At 43.1% G+C, this 21849-nt stretch overlaps 2 protein-coding genes across 4 annotated transcripts in view; one reads left to right on the top strand and one right to left on the bottom strand.

Annotated features, from left to right (window-relative positions):
* LOC135219221 (carotenoid isomerooxygenase-like) overlaps positions 1-21849 on the bottom strand; it is a 42358-nt gene that overhangs the window by 17049 nt on the left and 3460 nt on the right. For 2 of the 3 annotated variants that reach the window (XM_064255801.1, XM_064255800.1), the window contains exon 2: positions 16387-16533. The exons of the other annotated variant lie outside the window; for it this stretch is intronic. In XM_064255801.1, the coding sequence (XP_064111871.1) occupies positions 16387-16533 (147 nt within the window). The remainder of the gene's footprint in view (positions 1-16386; positions 16534-21849) is intronic. 3 annotated transcript variants of the gene reach the window in all.
* LOC135219219 (dystrobrevin beta-like) overlaps positions 20083-21849 on the top strand; it is a 487262-nt gene continuing 485495 nt past the window's right edge. Inside the window, exon 1 of the mRNA XM_064255798.1 lies at positions 20083-20311. The gene's annotated coding sequence lies outside the window, so the exon portion shown is untranslated. The remainder of the gene's footprint in view (positions 20312-21849) is intronic.

Here is a 21849-nt window from a genome sequence, read left to right as displayed (position 1 = left end):
GGCGTTCGTTGAGTCAAACTCATAAGGACGAGAGTCACATCCCACGCAGGGAGCCTGAGTTCCCTGGGTGGGCAAGACCTTTCGAAGCTCCTCATGAGCAAGGAGATCTCGAACGAGTTCGAGATGTCCAATCCCCTCAGTTTCAGGACGAGCGCCAAGGCGGCTCTGTATCCTTTGACTGTGGGGACTGAGAGGAGTTTCTCTCGGCGAAGAAAACGAGGAAAATCCGCTACCTGCTGAAGAGTGGCTCTGAGAGGAGATAGACCCCGTCTACGACACCAACCACAGAAGACGGCCGACTTCCCCTGGTACATAGCTGCAGAGGACTGACGGACGTTTCCAGCCATCTCTGTTGCTGCGCTACGAGAAAAAGCCTCTCGTTCGCAAGAGATGGTGGATAACAGCCAGCCGTGAAGACGTAGGGACTGGACTGCTCGGTGGTACCGCTCGACGTGTGGCTGGGCGAGAAGGTTGTGCCAAGGGGAATCTCTCGGTCTCCTCCTGCGAGAAGAGCCAGCAGGTCCGGATACCAAATGGCCTGTGGCCATTTGGGAGCCACCAGGATCATCCTGAGATTCGGGGTGACCAGTGCTCGACTGATCACCTTGCGAATCAGGCTGAACGGGGGAAAGGCATAGGCGAAGAGGTTGTCCCACGGGTGTTGAAGAGCGTCCTCTGCAGCTGCCCATGGGTCCGGCACGGCCGAGAAGAACACCTGGAGCTTCCTGTTGTGCCGGTTGGCGAACAGATCCACGACTGGTTGCCCCCATAGGTCGAAGAGCCTTTCCACCACGTCCTGGTGTAGAGACCATTCGGTCCCTATCACCTGATCCCCGACGGCTGAGCGTGTCTGCTACTTACATTCCTCTTCCCTGGAATGTAGCGTGCCGACAGCTCTATTGAGTGTGCCTCGGCCCACTCGTGCACCTGCCGAGTCAACTGGTACAACGGGAGAGACACTAGGCCCCCTGTCTGTTGACGTAGGCCACTACCGTGGTGTTGTCGCACATCAACACACTGAGTGTCTCACCAAGCGGTCCTGGAACTCTGGAGAGCGAGGAACGCTACCTTGGATTTCCAGTACATTGATGTGGAAGGTGCTTGTCGTTGTCTCGTCCCACACTCCTGAAGTCAGCAACTCTCCAGGTGTGCGCATCCCTCGGTCGATGCGTCTGAGAAACAGCTGCATGTCCGGGGGGGAATGCGCAGAGGCACTCCTCTTAAGAGGTTCCTGTCGTCCAGCCACCAGGCTAGATCCTGCCTTATTTCCGGTGTCAGTGACACTGGAAAGCTTGGGGGTGATGTCGCCTGCTGACGCCAACTCTCCTTTAGCCTCCACTGAAGAGACCGCAGGTGAAGACGCCCGTGAGGGACTAACTTCTCGAGTGACGACAGGTGTCCGAGTCACGACTTGCCACCGCTGAGCTACCTGCTCCTGTCAAGACAGGAACTGGTTGGCTGCCTCCCTGAATCTGCTGATCCGCGAGTCTGCGGGGAAGACTCGCCCTGCTACCGTGTCGATCAGCATACCCAGGTACTTCATCCTCTGCTTGGGCTCGAGATCGGACTTTTCGAAGTTCACAACGATCCCCAGATCGCGACAGAACTCGAGCAGTCGATCCCTGTCCTGTAGCAACTGCGAGCGGGAGCTCGCCAGGACTAACCAATCGTCGAGATACCTCGTCAGACGTATCCCGTGCGAATGGGCCCAAGCAGACACCAGAGTGAACACTCGCGTGAACACCTGTGGGGTGGTTGAGAGACCGAAGCAAAGTGCCCTGAATTGGTACACCGTCCCGTCGAGGATGAAGCGGAGGTACTTTCTGGAGGACTGATGAATGGGTATTTGGAAATACGCATCCTTACAAGTCCACCGAAAGTCGAGCACTGAGCGTGCCGTCTCCATCGTGAACCGGGTCTGGCGAACAACCCGGTTCGGGGGAGAGAGAGATCTATCACCGGGCGCCAGCCTCCCGTAGACTTTTCCACCAGGAAGAGTCGGCTGTAAAAGCCCGGTGACTGATCCGTGACGATTTCTACAGCTCTCTTGCTCAGCATGGTCTTGATCTCCTGTCTCAGTGCTACGTCCTTCGATGACCCTGGAACGTACGACTGCTGTTGGACCGGGTTGGAGGTAAGGGGGGTGGCCGAGATTCGAAGGGTAATAGATATCCGTCCCGAAGGACATCTACAATCCAGGTCTCGGTGCCGTAGCGCTGCCAAGTTGCCCAATGGCTGGCCAGGCACCCCCCCACTTCCGGCAGCAGGTGAGGGGAACGCCGTCCTCCCTAGCGTTTCCCCCCTTTCTTCGACTTCTTCCAGAGCCTCCACGGGAGGAGGAGGGCTGGGAGGAGGGCTGGTTACGGCTCCCCTTGTTAGAAGTCGAAGAAGACAGAGTCTTTCTCCGGGGCTTCGACGCAGATACCGTCTTGCCACCGAGGAAGCGCTAGCCGAGCTCTTAGAGTTGGCCGCAGTCCGAGGCTGCCAGAAGCCTTCGAGACTGCCTGGTGTACCGACGGTCACTGTCGTCAGTGCGCCGTCTGTCCACCGCAGCGTCCACCATCTCTCCTAGAAAGAGAGACGTGGAACTCCGTAAAGGTCCGTTGCGAAGTCCCAACGCCGCTTCACGCCCCCGGCGCCCTGGAAACCTGAGTAAGGACAGCGTCCCTTCGTCGGAGAACCAGGTTGGCCCACAGTTCAACGCCGTCTGGTGGGCAAGGAAGGAGATGGCTCTTCCCCCAGACTGGCAAAGTCTCCTGAAGGCCGAGTCATCTTCGGGAGAAATTCCCCCGGAGTTGGCTGCGACCTTAGATACTGTGAGGGACCACAGATCTACCAGGAGACGGCCTGGGAAAGCTGCCATGGCGGTAGATTCCCAGGCCGAGTGCCTCTTGCTGCGAGAACCACAAAGGTTCTCGGACAGGAGCTGCTGCAGAGACATACCCGGAGTTAGCCTGGCTAACTCCGGGTTCACCTGTTGGGCGGCATCGGGTCTTCAGATGGCCACGTAAAAACGCCGCTGTCGCAGCAGAGGGTGGAAGCAGCTTGCTCGACCTGCCAGACTTGAGCGAACCGTCTTGTCCGGAGACAAGCGATTCAAACCTGGTCAGCACTGAGTCCGCAAGCTCAGAACGCGGCAAGCCCACCGTCGGTCTGGGTTCCCTCTTCGGGCCCCACCCCAGAACGACTCGAGCGGGACGTGGGCTCGGATGGAGGTGGGAGCGGCGATGCTTTCCGCGAGGTCGTTGTGCTGACGAATCAGCGCAATAACCTCGGCAAGTTCCTCTGGATTCAGGACCAGTGACTGCGCCTGCGGAGTCGGACCGTCCAGTCCTTCAAACAGGAGCACCTCCCGAGACCCTCCTCCCTCAAGGAGAGGAGCAGCGACAGACCCCTCTCGGTCTCCTCCAACACCATGTGCGTACGACCTGGCTGGTCCGAGAACAGAGCCTGGTACGTACGACGACGTGGTGGGATCCTGAGGGGCGCACCCTCACGATCACTCCTCAATACCTCGCCCCTCCCGGTGTAACCCGAGGAGGTTGAAGGTATGGGAGAGGAAGACCTGACGCTCCCTCCTCGCTCGCTGGCAGAACCAGCGGGCTTGGAAGACTGCAGGCGATCGCCAACCCGCGGTGGTCGATCGCTGCAGACCTAGTCGAGCCGTCTCGCTGTGGAGAACGGCTGGGACCGAGAACACGGCCCCGGTCTCGTGTGGTCAGAGGAGCTGGTGCTGGTCCGCCGTACCCGATCGCTCTCTGTGAGAGTGACGGTCAGGCGACCGCGAGCTCCACTGTCACGGTGGAGATCGGTGCGTATCCTCACGGTGCGTCAGTTCGCTGGCACCAGCCGTGGCTGTGCCGGCGAACGGGGGACCTCTTCCCAGCCTCAGCCCGTGGCCGGTCATGGACCGTCACGTCCGCCCGTGGGTATCCAGCTGCTCGCCGCGAGAGCGAGAGCTGGTCTGGTGAGAGTCGCGTGAGCGGCTGTCACCAGTCTTCCGCTCCGTGCCGTGAACCTGACGCTGAGAGGACTCAGAGGTCTGGTTCCTGGCTGCACGGTCGCTGGTAGGCGACCGTACACTCGGTACCTCTCGCGACGAGCGGCCGAGACGGACCCTGCTGCTGTGGGCCGAACCACTGACAGCAGGTGAGGAAGTGCCGGTGTTAGCCGGCACTCCTCTGGTCCCCGTAGTCTTCTTCCTTGCGGTAAGAAGAGACGGGTCCTGCCCCCGAGGAGCAGGGTGACCCAGCGGAAGAAACCCCCCCCGTCTCACCAGAGCGAGGACGGCCCTTAGAAGTTCCCGAAGGAGACTTCATTAGGGGGGGGGGGGGGAGGCGGACCTTCTTCTTCTTCGGCGGGGAGCCTTAGAAGAAGAAGGGGAAGAGGCGGCAGACGACGACGACGACGACGAAGAAGACGATGAAGACGACGACGACACCTTTCCTCCTCTTCTTCTTCTTCTTCGTCAACCTTCTCAGGACCGACGTCAGATCTGTCATCCAGGACGGAGCCGGGGCTGCTGTTGCCGAAGCAACAGGGCCCGGACGCACTGTCCGAACAGATCAGCATCGGGAAGCAGCGGCGCCAGGAACAGGAACAACATCAGCAGGTGCAGGCATCACAGGAAACGGCAGAAGAGACAGCAGGAGCAGCAGTGGTCAACGTCACGATCCGTGGACAGCAGCTGGGCAGGTCACGGCAGGTACGGCAGACTGTGTAGGCAGGTCCAGATGGGCGGACTCAGCGGCACAGACATCCTAGGTACCGGTGGGAGGTCCAGGGGCGAGCTCTCTTCGGGCACACGAAGTCCGGTCGCGGCAGCACGGGCAAACCCAGGTGGCGGCATCACACTCCCCCGAGTTACGGCGTACTGGCCCCTGCACCGATGTAGTGGGTGTCACAGAGACCGCGTGCTGGGTGTACACCAGGTGAGGAGGTGAAGCGTAGCGGGTGTTGTAAGGGTCGTGGTGGTGGTCGTGACCGTTGCATGGGTGACCGCCACGGCGCCAGCGAGATGGTAGAGCAGCCCTGGACACTCGGCACGCCCTGCAGCCCCAACGATGCCCACACCTGTCCGAGGTCATCCTTCGCGGCAACCGCACCTGAGGAGGCAAAAGTCGGGTGATTAGGGGGATCCTCTACCCGCTCGCGCGAAGACGAACGGATAGAGGACCCAGAGACAACTCGACGTCAGGGTATCCAGCGCCCTCCTCCACACTCGACAAGTCAGGAGAGGAGAAGGACCTAGACACCCCCCCCCGAAGGGGAAGGCGCGAGACGTGGAAGTTGAGCGGGCGGCAGGAAAGAAGACGAAGTGTCCGTCACCAAAGGAGTCGCGGGAGAGCTTTCCGACGACTCCTTTGCAGGGCCTTCGCTTCTTCCTGCCCTCATACAAAGTCACTGCGCCTCCGACCAAACATTACAAACATCACAAGGCTCGGCTCGGGTTGCATTCGCGCCCCCGACACCGAGCACCCAAAATATGAGGGTCTATCTCCGGGAAAGAGCGAACTTCCCGCATTACGCCCTTCGGTACCCGGCATAGTCTCCGTGGGGTAGCGAGGCGAGGAGATTCCATCATTATCAATTTCAGTTGAATTAATATGAAAAGAGAGAAATGATTGTACTTACAATGAACTCTTTCATACACAAACACAACCAAATACTCAAGAAAGCAAAGACGAGAGAAGCGGGCAGAGAGCGTCGAACACACACGTCCCACTCGCTGTGAGGCCGAAAGCAAAAGTGGTTTGTTTACCTCCCAGTCGCGCGCGCGCGCCTGTCGGACAAGCAGTTAACTACCGAACCCCTTGTTCGAAAGCTTACGACCTATCCAGCTGCCGCTAGTACCTTCCTATTGTAAAAGGACCGAAGGTTTGTATGCCGTGTCGGAACAATTATATTTTGACCCTTGGCAGCACTACATATTTTTGTTAAAAGTATGTTCACTTTGAAAAAATTCAGTTACCCTGCCTTGCAAGAATGTAAAATAGACTTATGTGCACGCTTATTCATAAACATGGATACATAAAAGAAAAAAATAAATATTACACGCTATATATATATATATATATATATATATACGTACGTAATAACATATATAGATATATATATATATATATAGAGGTATATATATATATATATATATATATTATATATATATATATATATATATATATATAGGTATATATTATATATATATAATAAATATATATAGGTATATATATTATGATTATATATTATATATACATATTATATTATATAAATCTACAATTTAAGTTGTTTTCTGCAGCGCGGGTGGTTTCCGATGAAAAAAAGGGGCCAAATGATCACTATTACATTCTCACTCAAAACTGCTAAATTGTGGCTGAACCTCATTAATCAAAACTCAAACATTACTAGCCACTTCATTCATCAACACAACCAAGTAACCAGAATCGTAACGAATCTAAAATACACTGCACCATTCACTTCTATATCTTGCACGTATTCTCTCTCGCCACCTGAAATCTTTTATACTGTACTGAGAGTAGACTAAATTCACTACAGAGTATGAACCTCAAGATATCTCAAATGCAGGTCTAATTGCTTCGTGTTTGTTTGCACATATGTTCATGAACACAAACGCACTCTCTCCACCATATCATCTTTCCAATTTAGTTATTTATCATTCCGTTAGTCTAAATAAAGGTCTAGGATGCAAAACTAACGCTCAACCCTCGATCCATATAATTGAAAATGCGGTTCGCTAGAGAGGCATCGAGCCGCTCGTCTGGCTGAAATCTGAAACCGTTACGCAAACCACACTGATTCACACTACATAACGTGTTCATTTAATTTCAGTCTACTGCAGTGCGTTAACATGCCCGTTTGTGTTCGCACACTCACACCGTATGTATGTATGTATGTATGTATGTATGTATGTATGTATGTATGTATGTATGTATGTATGTATGTACAATATATTAAGTTTTTATGAAGTTGCCAATTCTGATAATTTATCAATTAAGTGTACTTGCGAGTAATTATTTACTGAAGACTGCAACAACAAATGCAAAGTCTTCGCATTGCTAAGGGAGACAATACTTATTGTCGCACAAGAATCATAAGGATAGGAAATGACTATGAAACGACCTTAAACACAGGCATCTTCCAACGATGACAGATCACTCGTGCTTCTGGCGCTAGTGACAAAAATACTCTCAGCTCCTCGTGAGTCTGAGTCACATCTGCGAGAAAGTTTGCTTTTCCACGAATCTCCAAATCTGTCGTACCCAGCAGTTTTCGATATTTATGGGTAAACTAACTAACGACAATAACTAAATTCTTACTGATATTTAGCAATTCTACTGGCTACACTCTTCGTCTGTCCTCTTTGATCAGTAGTGTCTCCCTAGTAGGCCAACGTTAAGTTTCACCTATGAACTTGGAGATGTCACTCGCTTGTTGCCACGCTGGCATCCGAAACCACACACAGGCATCGGTTTCTTTTCAAGACCGCAGTCTATATAAAACACGGGCGTCTCCAAGATGTAATTTGCCCTGCTGATTTCAGAAGCAACAGCCCTGCTGTGGTCAGCCCTAACACTTCCATTGGATAACCTCGTCTGATGAACGTGATGAAAACAATGCTACGCCGCGTCGTTAACTAATGACTCTCGTGTGGCCTTATGATGGTCTAAGCTGGTCTACTCTACCACTTGCTGCATATAATGTCAAGGTAGCTTTGGAATAAACTTCAATGTTTATGATTAGATCCAGGCATAAAAGCGTGCCATATGCTTGAGTTACCTTTAGACAAGGCAGTTTTAGAAGGGGCCAGTCTTCCGATTCTCAAGCAAGTCATTAGAGGAGTCTTTTGGCAAATGCCCTTTATAAACCAGCTTTCAATCACATTCAACCAATCCCCAGATACACAGTTTACGAATCCAGATAAAAAAAGTTTTAACCCGGTATGTATCCATGCTTCCACCTTTGCGGCGTATTTAGTATAAACTCATTGGAAATTTTTTGTTATAACTATGTAACCACCTTTGCGGCGTGTTCAGTACAAGCTTGTCGGGGATTACCGTCAAAACAAAACATAAGACTAAATATCATAAAGATAGTGACCCCAAAATAAAACGAGTTTTTAGAACATTCTCTTTCGAAGTGACACTGTAATTTTCTATAAACGTAATCTTCGAAATAATGGACAGGTTATCGTAAACAGCGAAAAATTAACCTCCATTATAACAATAAAAGCTTTAAGGTGTTATTCAGCACTTACTTTTGTTCGGGCTATTTATTTTTTCTCTTGATTTCCACCTTTCCCCCCGGACTCCACCTTTTCTCCCTGGTCTCCACCTCTTCCTTACCTGGTCAAGTTTCCTTCTCAGGGGTCAACCGCGCTATCGCGTTGCACACTTGCCATGGGAGAGCAGGAAATAAGTCTCAGAACTAAAGTGCGTCCTGTGAATCACGAGAACACTGTACTAATGGAAGTTTTTCGCAATGTTTCGTAACTGAACTACACAATGGTGGCATTGGCTAGCTCGAGATCAAAGACTGACATGCAAGAAGAAAGCTGTGATCTGAGATGTTAATCGGTGTGTTGGAAAAAAAACTAACAATTCTTGGTTAGGAATTAATCATTTGGTCGCGCTCTTCTGCATCAGAACTTCAGTTTCTCATTCTGAATAATAATAATAATAATAATAATAATAATAATAATAATAATAATAATAATAATAATAATAATAATAATAATAATAATAATAATCATAATAGCTAAAACGAACAAATGATGGGAAAAATTCTAAAAATAACGAAACAAAAAAATGAGCGAGATCTTTTATATACATATAAGAATGTTTCAAAATGGAATGTAAAAAAACATAACTATATATATATAATATATATATATATATATATATATATATATATATATAGGTAACTTTTTACCAGATACATATATAATTGTAATAGCCACAATGCCCTCTTAACTTCTCAAATTCTTTGCTCTCTTTTTGGATACGCTTACCACTACAAAGACTCGAGATCCAACTTCAAAGAAATGTGAAGAAATCATGATGTCCGTTAGCCGGAAACGAACCCGCGATACCATAATCAAGACGAGGTCACCTTGCCGACCCGACAACAAGAAGGATGAAAGTCTATTCCCTCTCGTACATACATATATCTGTCGTTTTCAGATAAATATTTATCAAAGATGGAAGAGACCCATTTTCACCATCGTAGTCAAGTGGGCAATCGTTTTGATTACTTTGTAGGCTGAAATATGTAGGATTTTACCAGATACATATGCAATTGTAATAGCCACAATGGCCTCTCAACTTCTCAAATTCTTTGCTCCTTTTTTTTTTTTGGATACGCTTGTCACTACAAAGCCTCAAGATTCAACTTCAAAGAAAAGATCAGTAGATTCTACTTATATATATATTTCAGCCTAAAAAGCAATAAAACCGATTGCCCACTTGACTACGATGGTGAGGATGGGTCTATGCCATCTCTAATAAATGCATATCTGAAAACGATAGGTACTACATGTATGTACGAAAGGATATAAGCTTTAATCCTCCTCGTGGTCAGGTCGGCAAGATGACCTCGTCGCGATTATGGTATAGCCTGTTCGTTTCCCGCTCCCGGACATCATGATTTCTTCATATGTTAAACGATCTTTACTTAGTCATCATTTAAATTCACTTCTTAGTTTGTGAAGGTGGGAAGGAACCGGGGAGGGGGGGAAGGCTGATGAAGACCTAGTGACGCATGATGTTAAGTCCATTAGCATGTTAAAATAAAAATAAAAATCTGACGTAAATGTAGATATTTCTAAGAGGATATTTCCAATTTTCATTCGTCACGGTGATGTTGAAGATGTCACTCCTACTGCTGACAAGGAGTCATTCATATGTAAAACTAACTTACACGAAGAAAAAAACTAACTTAAACGAAGAAATATCCTGTTTTACCCAGTCATGAATGAGTGAAGTGTCGTGGGACTTGGTCCACGGCTCCCAGCAACCAGAAGGTTAGGTAAAGGTGGACATTAAAGGTGTAGGTGAAATAAATCGAAGCTTAAAATAGCAGCATATTACACAAAATGAAGGCCGCCATCTTAGGGACTCCGACGAACTCAATGGGAAACAGAATAGCATGACAGTATAGTGTATAGTGTAGACTACATTCACAGAACGATGGAGAAATTTGATACCCAGACCACTGGCAATATTAAGGACTAACAAGAAACGGTTGTAATTTACTATAAAATGTCTTGCGGCACATATGAATAGTAAGAAGTATGGACATTCAAAACTAGCCCTGAAGAAAGTCTTATAAACCACTCTACCTAAACTGATTGTCATGACTAATGATGAGAAATAGGTTCTGGGCTCCGAAGAGAAGTGATCACGCGGGGTACACAAAAGACGGCCCCATAATCCTTGCCACGCAAGTCACGCTACCACAACTCACTATTTCTAAAGTTTCTAAAGCCAGCAAAGTAACACTGTCTAAAGAAGCACCACAACATCTTATACGAGAAACCGAATCGCCCCAAGTTACCCGTGAATTCACTCATACTCTCGTTAGTAGATTCACATCAGCCGTGCATTTAATGTCCAGGCCAGTCCCTTCCGACGCTCCTTATTGGCTGTTGATGAGCCAATCACAGGGCTGCAAACTCTCAGTCTCTCTCGAGAGTTCACTTAGGCAGGATGTATGTTACATCTCTCCTGAGGGATTCGTCTTTCAGGAGAGGTGGAACATACATCTTGCTAATGTGAACTCTCTCGAGAGACAGAGTTTCCAGCCCTGTCATTGGCTTATCAACAGCCAATCAGGAGCGTCATAAGGGACTGGCCTAGACGTCATATGAACGGTTGATGTGAATCTACTATTGCCAAGGCTATGTCTCCTTGTGCATAGACAAAAAGTGTTCAATAGCAGCCCATCAGCATAACATGAAGGGAACTAGCTGAAGAAAATGTTATTGATAAAATATGCAAATAACATTAGCTTGTAAATTCCTCAGTGCATCTGTTCTTGAAACCCTTTTACACACAAACACAGCTAGCAGACTTGGTCCTTCAACCTCTAAGAAATTCACGATTTTCATCAGTAACCTCGTGCTATTATAATTCCACCATTTGTCATAAGGACTAACGAAAAATTCAATGGATTTATCCTTCTTTTCAGGACAACATTAATCAAGAAAGGAACAAATAGAAAAATACTTAAGGTTGATGACTACCTAATACTTCCTTTATAGAATTGGCTAATGGTTTATATATATATATATCTATATATATATATATATATATATATTATATATATAGTATATATATATATATAATCTGAGACCATCATCTCTTCCACATTCATCCCATGATCGCTAAAGTTAAAGAGCCTCCAGCACAGAAATTGTCCTCAACATTTGCTGCTTCATATGATTACAAAGTTCGCTCCTTATCAGCATGGTAAACCCCCTACACACCCTGTACCATCACCGCCATCTTATAATCACTGGTTCTTGTATACATGACCATTCCATTCCTACGAGTATACCTCGATATACTCGTATCTTCAATGCCCACTTCTCCTCTCCTTCCGACCAACATTTTATAATGAAGTTCCAGTCCCGTATTCTCACCTCCGTGCATGCCAAATAACGACAAAACACTTCAATCAGTCTTTCAACAACTCTTGATATTTTCATCGCGTTACTTTATCCAGATTTCTAACCCTTTGTCTCCTTATTCCACAGAATATTTTGCGAACAGTTCGGCTTAACATTTCTGACCTCCTGCTTTTTGCATTCAACGAACCCACTCCAATTCCTTGCACGAGAGTTGGCTCAACATTCGGCTAGTTTAGTCCTACGATCGTCGGTTCCATTTTCTCCAGAACCCTTTGAAGAGCCAGTTGCTCCCAATCCTCCCACAACCACACCAATACTTTTGTTCTATCTTCATGGTTTCTACTTACGCTCTTGACCTTACCCTCACTCATATTCGCTTTCAACTTTCTCCCCAACATGAACTTTTAATCTCCTTCATTTGTAACTGCAGTCTCTTCACTATACTCTGTTTTTCCCATCTGTCCACCCGCCTGTGGTGTTTGCGTATGGTAACACTGCGTCCCGGGCTTTAGATAGTTACGCTATGTATAAGTTTTAGGTAAATAAAAGGATATCTGGGTGTACATTTGCAACTGAAAAGTGTTTTAATAATTTACTGTATGCGAATTACATCGTTAATATTCGAAATAGGATATTGTTATTGTTGAATAGTAACAATATCCTAATTCGAATGTAAGCTAAATGTTGAATGTAAGCTAAATGCAACTATCTAAAGCCCGGGACGCAGTGTTACCATACGCAAACACCACAGGCGGGTGGACAGATGGGGAAAAAACCGAGTATAGACATTGCGTCGTCTGTCAATTGATATCAGCCATTCCACCAATCTCATCTCACAATCGATTTCCCGACAACACAAATTTGTACCAACATCCCCTGACTTTTCTTTTACTATTCTCATTTTTCCTTATAAAAAAATCTCACTCTACCATAAAGACATAACACACCCTTTTCTGAGATTCACAATTGACCGTAACTCTCTTTCCTAAATATTTCAATACATGCTTTGCTTCATTATACAAATTACCTTCTACATCATGCAGTCTCGACACCCTCCACATTGCATTTACATCTATTCGACCAATTCTACGAAATTTCTTCTCACAATACTTTTATTGATAAGATCCTCGATTCCAACACCGATGTGTTTCTCGTTGGAAGAGTGGTTTTTGCGCTCGCTTACCAATCCGGTGGCCCGAAGTAGGTACGATTATCAGCTCCGCCAACGCGGAATCAGTAATTTATTTCTGATGATTAGAAAATAATTTCTCGGTATAAAGTGGTTCGGATCCCACAATAAGCTGTAGGTCCTGTTGCTAGGTAACCAATTGGTTCCTCGCAACATAAAAGTATCTAATCCTTCGGGCCAGCCCTAAGAGAGCTGCTAACTAGCTCAGTGGCCTGGTTAAGCTAAGATATACTTAAATTTTTATTTATTTATTTATTTTTTTTGTCTCTTTCCTTACTCATGGAATACTATGTAATATTATGACTTTACAATTATGACATTTAACATTACTCAAAACTTCTATTTTTTTGTGGAACGCTTCCCCCTTCCAAAATATATGTTCCACACCCTGGCCAGCCACTCAATGACACTTTCACCACTATATTGCAACATTATGACACTTTCACTACTATATTGCAACATTGACACTTTCACCACTAAATTGCAACATTATGACACTCTCACCACTATATTGCAACCTTTCAGTGGTGATCCCATCAAATCATTGTGCCTTCCAACTCCTAAACATCTTAATTTTCCCTTTTATGCTTCCAATAGCACTTCATTAACCCTTACTAAGTTTCCCCACGGGTTTACTTGCCTACACTACAACTTCTTTGTCTCTAAAATGTATATGATAAGATTTCTCTATAAAATCCTAACAATCTCCTTTTTTTTCTTCTCTCCCTTTGTCCTTCACCACCTCACTTGTGTTTATCATCCCTTTTCTCCTGTAGCTGTACTTCTGACAATCCTTTTTCTTAATTCAGTAACCTTCCCATTTTATCCAATCGCCTCTGATGGCCTTTATCAATTCTACATGCTCTCACGCATTTCCCTGCATGATTCGTGATCCTCATTACTGAATGCTGTGACAATTCTTTACAAAAAAAAAAAAAAAAAAAAAAAAAAAAAAAAAAAAAAAAATGTATCTTTGACCCTATTCCATTTTCTTATTTACTTTTTGCTATCCATACTTCTTTTCTATCAAATCAGTTTGTCACAACTACACATGATACTAATAGTCATATTTTGAATTTTTTTCTTTCCCACCCACTAAAGCTTCCTCTTACTTCTGCTTCAATTAGATAATGATGAGTTTGTTTGTAGTGTGTTTTTGCGTTGCATGGAACCAGTGGTTATTCAGCAACGGGACCAACGGCTCTACGTGACTTCCGAACCACGTCGAGAGTGAACTTCTATCACCAGAAATACACATCTCTCACTCCTCAATGGAATGACCGAGAATCTAACCCGCGACCATCGAGGTGGGAAGCAAACACCATACCAACCACGCCACTGAGGCGCTTAATATTGATGAGATTAATCTCCAGCCACTCCCGTTCTTGCCATTAGAGTCATCAAACTTGTTCTTCCATCTAGTTGTACCATCACATATAAAAATAAAAATAAAAATAGAAACATTCCCCCAACATTTACCCTTTTCCAATTATACTTATATATCCCCCTGGAAAATATTTCTAACAGGAGCACTATATCAATCAGTTATGCCATGTCCTTCTCTACCACATACCTTTCCATTTAAATAACCCAGCACAACCACCCTTACTCAATATCCAGACACGCAAAGATCAGAGATATATATATCAACACACAATAAAGAGTGGAACATAAATAAATTTCTGACGCATCAGAAAAAGACAATAGTGCAAATCCTATCGGTGATGAAGCCCTCATCAATTACAATCCCCATTGGGTGTGTTATTCTCGAGTAATTGTGAGCTAAACTGTATTTGTGGCAGACTATCAATGAATATGAAAAAGTCACACGTGTATATAAGTGACAAAAAGCACTATATATAGTCTAACATAAAAACAAAGCAAACACGTTACTCTGCAAACTCCTTGGAACAAGACAGCATAGCCAATCAAGGCAGAGCGCTCTGACAACAATGGATAAATGACTTCTCCAGCTTACCTCTCTCCATACACCCTATACGGCTTCTTCAGTCTACGGGAGCCGGTCTAATCTAAGTGCTGCACTATAATTATAGGTCAATGTCCGCGAGGGTTAAAAAAAAAATGCGCTTCTAAATCTCTTCTTCGTATACTCCTGCCTTTACTTAGTTACATTCTCACGATAATTTACGAAAATATTGTCGGTAGAATAGTTTCATACGACTAAAACTGCAATGGACATTGAAGACACCAATATAGGCTAACTGATATACACTATATGAAGGACCTGTGCCAGTATGAAGTTCCAACTTTCTGACTCACAGCTCTTCCTATTCAAAATTTGAAAACGGACGCACTTTCTGCAGTTGAAGAGAAAAAAAAACAAACTTCAAATCGAAATCGACCTTTATTTTCAATGGAATCATCCACCCCCACCCGTCTCCATCATCATCCCTTCATGGTAGATTACTCTTCATTACTACGTCTCTCGATTGTAATTACCATTTGAGACATCCGGATCACATTTCAAGCACGGTAAAACAGGTTCTCTTTGCCATTCTTGACAGGAAGCTAAGACGTTTTTTTTTTTAAGTGGCGGACTCTACTTCTTATAGTTTACTTTACATACCTATGGTGGATTTCGTTTTCGTCTTTCTGATGTGGAGATAAATTTTCTACAACTTAGAAAGAAAATGTTGCCCCAAGTCATTGCAGCAAATGGGAAAAATTCCCGAGTTAACATCAATTGAATTTTACTTTAAATCACTGTAGAAACATTCCTGTGACAATATTCAATAAGATTATTCTGGATGTCAAGAAGCTCATTAGGTACATGAATGAAATAGGCCTACAGGTTTTATATCAAGTATAAAACCAAGAGAAATACAAAGCATAATTGTAACATCGCTCTGAATGACTACTACACTAAACATAAATATATCTATAGCGGCTGCATGAAAGAGAGGGGGAGGGGGTTGGCATTTGCGTTAAGTCTAGCCCCTATACATTCATCAAACACAATGACGATCTCCCTCGCCCCATCATTATCTGAATTCCCACAACTCGCCATCATATATTTCTGCCGGTAAATGTGCCCTTCTACATCTGATGGTTTAGGATTTTTCTACAGAAAGAAAAAAATCAACCTTCATTGTGCACAGGCCTGTTTCATCGCGATAAACGACACAAAATTCATGAAAAGCTCTTAACTCGACACACGCAACTCGTCGATTGAAAAATAATGAAAGCAAAAAAACTTCAACAAACAAAATATGGAATGATATATATTTCAAATTTCATTCTTGCTTTACAGAAGCTGAATAAACAATCCGACAGTGAGAGAGAGAGAGAGAGAGAGAGAGAGAGAGAGAGAGAGAGAGAGAGAGAGAGAGAGAGAGAGATTCACGCTGCGCATGCAAGGGAAAACAAATGTAATTCATTTCTTGGGGATAAAAAAAAAAAACAAGCTTTTATAACAGGCTAAACAAAAAGCGAACACACGTTAAAAGCTGAATCGCAAACGATCAAAATAAAAGAGCATCGTCAAAGGAATCGAAGCGTCCTTTCGCGGAGGGGATAAGCCCGAACAACGTACATCAATTCTCCAATGACCCCGTAAGGCATCTTTGTGTCCTTCTTCTTCTTTTGTTTCTTGTCTGATTTTGGGGATGCATTTGGTGATCGAGGGTTACATGCCACATCCTCTTTCTTGTTATCACGCCTTTTTCCTCTTGGATGCAACCTTAGATGTAAATGTAGTGTGTGGTTAGTGTGAGATATATATACATGTGGATATCCAGTGTCCCAACATATCTGTATCTGGGAACATGCATATATATAGAACATCATTTTAGTACTCATATTTACATCTGCAATGTGGAAACATAAACAAGAAAATTATATGCACAGGAAAAGTTGAAGTCATCTGAAAAGTAAAGCAATAAAATATATATACAAATGCCCCTCTACTATGTAAGCCATGTTCGTTACAGACGCCATGACTAAGAAAAGCACCGTATTTTTATCAGTTTATCAAATGTTGGTATTAGTCTAGAGCCCAATACTCGAGACTGGCATGAAAATCATGGTTGACTGACGAAGATGCTAAAGATGCTACAAAAACTACCAATATAAAAACAAGCAATAATCACCAACAATATGACTTATTTCTCTACTTATAAACCATGATATTATGACTACGAAACCGTTATTTGGAAATTTTACCATGTTTATTATGTTATATCGAAATGAAAACTTCACCTACCGAAAAATATTATTAAGACTAAAAGCTCCCATTTAAAGCCATATATATAGATATAGGACTATATATATAGATATATATATATATAATACATATTAATATATATATATATATTATAATATATATATAATATATATATATATACCATATTAAAATTCACCACTGGATTATTCCCACAAGTTACTTCGAACTAGAATAAAACAATGTGAAAATATATACAAAAACACATTATGTACAGTACCAGGCAGTATTTACACGCATGTCATATTTTTCAGAAATAGTTCCCCGCGACAAGCAGATAACTGCATAAAAATCAAACTGGGTCAGTCTTGGTCAAGGGTACAAAATTACTTGTTTCACGGTTTCCGAAATTCCACCAGTTAACAAAACCGTTACAGATTACTACGTTTGCCTACAGTTTTTTTTATAGACTAATTTTAAAGCTACAACTTTTAGTACGTATTAATACAACTAGAAGAATTCGTGTCATTAATGTTTTCTAACATTTGGCAAGAATTCACATCCCGTTTAATTATTCATCTCTGAAATCCATACAAAGTTTGCAGCTTGTTCTAAAATTTTCCAGTTATAAAACTAACTTAAAGTAGAAGATGCAACAAAAATCCTACTCTATGTCTATGCCACTATGCATTCAATAAAATCTCCTGTCTAATAATGCATTAAACTGCCTATTATTTCCATGACTTAATTTTTAGAAAAAATTCTTTTAAACACTTATATAATTTTGATAAATATCAAGCTTATCTCTAATCTCTAACTCCCATAACATGTATACGTAATTGTACCTTAATATGTTATATTCGCAACTTTTTTTTACTTCAAGTAAAGTTTTAAAAGTAATACCTTCCAAGACAGAAATTACTTTAAAACCTCATTTGAAAGTTAACGTGTTTTCCAGCCACCACAAATCTCACTTTCAACGGAAAACTGCGCCATTATACATTTTCCCAACGACAACTTTCACTCATCTTCTGGCAAGTCTTTCTGTCTTTTGACCTTATTAGTTCCTCAAAACCAGTTCTATTATTCCCTGTAATATCTGATCTCAATCATATGTACAAAATATGAATCTACTGCTTTCGACAATCAAGACTAAATTCGCTAAACCACAGCGGTGTTGCTAACCACAAAGATCATCTTTAAAACAAATTACCGCGCCGCATTATAGGTCTAGTTTACCATGACAATTCTGTCTTATTTGCTAGTCTATACGTACACAATATGACTCATCAGTGCAATTACTGTCATCGTATAAGTAATCTTAAACTGCATTCGCACTATAAACTAAAAGCCTCTATGCCTCGAATTTAAATAAACAAATATTTTATATTAATGAATCACAGGCCCGTACCCAGAGTTTATTTTAGGGGGGGAGAGAGTCTTTACTCCCAAAACTGAACCTTTTCTTCTATAAATGTCATTTCATAATAAACATATACAAGATGAAATATTTTAGCTATATTAAGAAGAAAAATTGGGTATGCGGTCTAAGCCCTTCTACCCAACCAGATGTTATTCAAAGTACTGACTTTGGTTAACAGAACTAGACAAAATCATTTACAAATATGGCGGCCTAGGTCATATTCCTATTATCACTCTTGTTTCCCGACTGCTAAAGAATGATTAATAACAAAATTTAGAGAGAGAGAGAAAAAAAAAAAGACCCCCAAAACAAAAGATTTTTATTTATTACTTTGCAAGTACAGTCCAATGAAAAGGATGCCACAGAAAATATGGACTTCCAGAATTTTTTTTTTTAAGGTAAGGTAAGGTAAGGGTGGGGTGACGTTTGACCCGGCCCCCCCCCCCCCTCGGTAGAGGCCTGAGTCACTGGAGGAGGAAGAAATTTGGAAATTAAGAAATAACTTGGTCCGTATTTTGTGAAGGTCTTTTCCTTCTCCAAAACCGGTTATCGCCGACAGATGGTCGCCTCCCCCCCTCCCGCCACCCAGCTTTTTTTTTTTTTCTTTTTGATACAACAACGGTGGCCTATCAAGTTTTAAGTATACCCACGAGCGCAAACCTACCTGAGGCCTACACCAGGCCTCCTAATTCCTAGAACATCCTAACGTGACATTACATCAACACGCGAAACAACATGAGCAACGAGACTGAACTCAGGGATAAGCAAGTTCACACCTTTCGTGGTCAGTGTGTTTGACAATGCCTTATATAGGCGTTTGTCTGTGTGCGCGCGCGTGTGTGTGTGTGTAGATAATGAATAACAAATAAGCATGGTGCACATGGCCATGATGAAAAGATAAGTAATTTTCAAGAATGATCAAGAGCTTTTACACTGCCGGTTAATTACTGACGAAAGACTCAAACTATTTTAGTACCATAACTGTCCATGAGCACCTGAAAATTTTCATGTCAGCTTTAAGGTTTAATAACTTAAAAGCTGCTTGTGTTTATATAAAGCTATCATTACATTGAGGACCTATGATCCTATACATATTAGCAACAGAATTAAGCACGCAACCAGCATTGAAATTTTAATCAAAATCAAGGCAAAATGCCAGAGTTTCTTTCTGGGAGATGAATGAATGTACGAGTACGAATCCGACCGACTGTAAAATCTAGATACACAAATGATCACCGACTTGGACATTAAACACACCAAAGTGAAATAGCAGTATAGATAAAACGCCGCCTTGCATGTAGAACATAACCGGTCACCCAAAGAACCCAACTAAACCCATAGTTCTCGAAAGAGACAACTTAGCCCTTGTTATATAATCATTCGCCCAGACAAGGAGGTATTTGGTCATCGTGTTCCTGGAACAGCTACACTAATGCTCACTCCATCATAAAAGGAGAGAGAGAGAGAGGTTCCCGTTCATTTAGTCTTTTTGCTCCGTCAGGTTAGCAACATGATAGTGATCAAGGCGAACCGAAAGGTTGACGTAGTAAGCCAGGCAATACATATTATATGGAAAGCCAAACGAAGGTGCTCTTTGTTAACACGATATATCATCCTCACCTTTCCTCAGAACAACCTTCAGGGTCTGTCTGCTTGGCACTGAACGATATCTAAAGCAACAAACCATTGTGGTACCTGTTTTTCTCACCGGTCTGTGTCTCCGACAATCTCAGCGAGGAGGATAAAACCGATAGAAATCCTTCAAGGTTTTCTCACTGGACGGGTCGGCTCACCAGGAAAACCAAGCGAAAATTCACGAGTGAAAACGACTCCCCACCCACCCGTGATGTTGACAAGGAAAAACAACTGCCCAAGGTAAATAAATTATTTTTGAGGAGCTGGATCGAGTCGAATATGGAGGAGGATGTATTTGCGTGAATTTAAGGTGTGCGTGCGCTCGTGATTTGATTATAGCGCGTCTTCGAGCATTAAACTAAAGACGAATCAGCTTTGCATACATAGTACAACCTCTAGAATACTGAATCAGAGAGAGAGAGAGAGAGAGAGAGAGTGAGTAAAGGTCACTCTTGTACCTTAAGGGCATAGGTACCGGAAACCAGAAAACACGACGAGTTACGAAGGCGACTGAAGCATTTATTTTCACTCTCACTGTACTCATATCTGCTTCCATGATTTTTGCCTAGAATTTATGCCAGACTCAGTGCTTATTCTGATTTATATTGCTTTATATCTTTTTATATATATTATATATATATATTTATATATATATTATATATATATAAATTTTTATATAAATACTCATATATGTTTTTTTTTAAATATATAATAAATTTTAATATATATAGATATATATATATATATTATATATAACAGTTTATTCCTTAAACGGGTTACTCAAGTAATACGTGTCTGTTACCAAGGCTAAGGAGTAGATATTGCTAATTAAAAACTATTTTATATCCGGAGTAGTTATCATTATTGATATGGTTACACATTCGTATAGCAAAATCTAAAAGGATTATAACTAAAACGCGCTACTTGAAAATTACAGCAACTGTTTCCGTTTTCTTTATTTTTTCTAAGTGTACCGTTTTCTTTTTTTCTAAGTGTCCTACCCAACAGTTGCGATTTTGTTTCCTTAAGTCCCCCACTCCCTAGCAACGAAGTAATAGTGATCTACTCAAGGCATCCGGAATTCTTTAGATAATTATCGTCCCCTGGTCTGTTACTCGGTTGTACGTTCACAACTTAAGGACATTTAGCTTCTTTGCAGACTAACAGTATGTGGCTAACGGTCTGATATATATAGTACGTGTTGTACTTTAACTTGCGCAACAGGGCAGCGTCCTTGGTATTTTTAAGTATTCACTCGAGGAACGACAGCCTATCATTTTCATTGGAAATAATGTAGACATAGCCTGAAGGAGGTTCGCCCCATTCTATGATTATCGCTCTCCACAGGTGTGGAATCAAGGATCGGTCAGAATTCTTTTTTTACCAGACGCCAGGTTAAACCGCTAACTTAAAGAGAGCTCATCTGTCGTCCTGCCTTAGAATCCAGGTAAAAAAAAATAAACAAAAGACTATGAATATCATAAAGCTAATGACTCCCAAACATATTGTGAAGTGTTCCCTGCGGCTTTATTACCGGCCACCATAAATTAATGTGACTTTTTTTCCCGATTTTTGGGACTATTTTCGACCAACTGCCGAATGACCGCTCGCCATCGCTACCAGCACTTCTGATCTAACCTACCTTTTATGAGGGAATCTTTCCTCTCCCCTTTAAGTTTTGCTTCTCCTCTTGGTCTTAACGTCATCCAGTCTGTTCTATAAATGTCTGAACACAGTTGACTTCTTTTAACGGAGCTGTAAGATCTTTTGGATGACGT

The sequence above is a fragment of the Macrobrachium nipponense genome, chromosome 1 (assembly GCF_015104395.2).
Source record: "Macrobrachium nipponense isolate FS-2020 chromosome 1, ASM1510439v2, whole genome shotgun sequence".
Lineage (NCBI taxonomy): Eukaryota > Metazoa > Arthropoda > Malacostraca > Decapoda > Palaemonidae > Macrobrachium > Macrobrachium nipponense.
The sequence above is the reverse complement of the archived record's forward strand: the minus strand, read 5'-3'. Positions and strand labels throughout refer to the sequence as shown.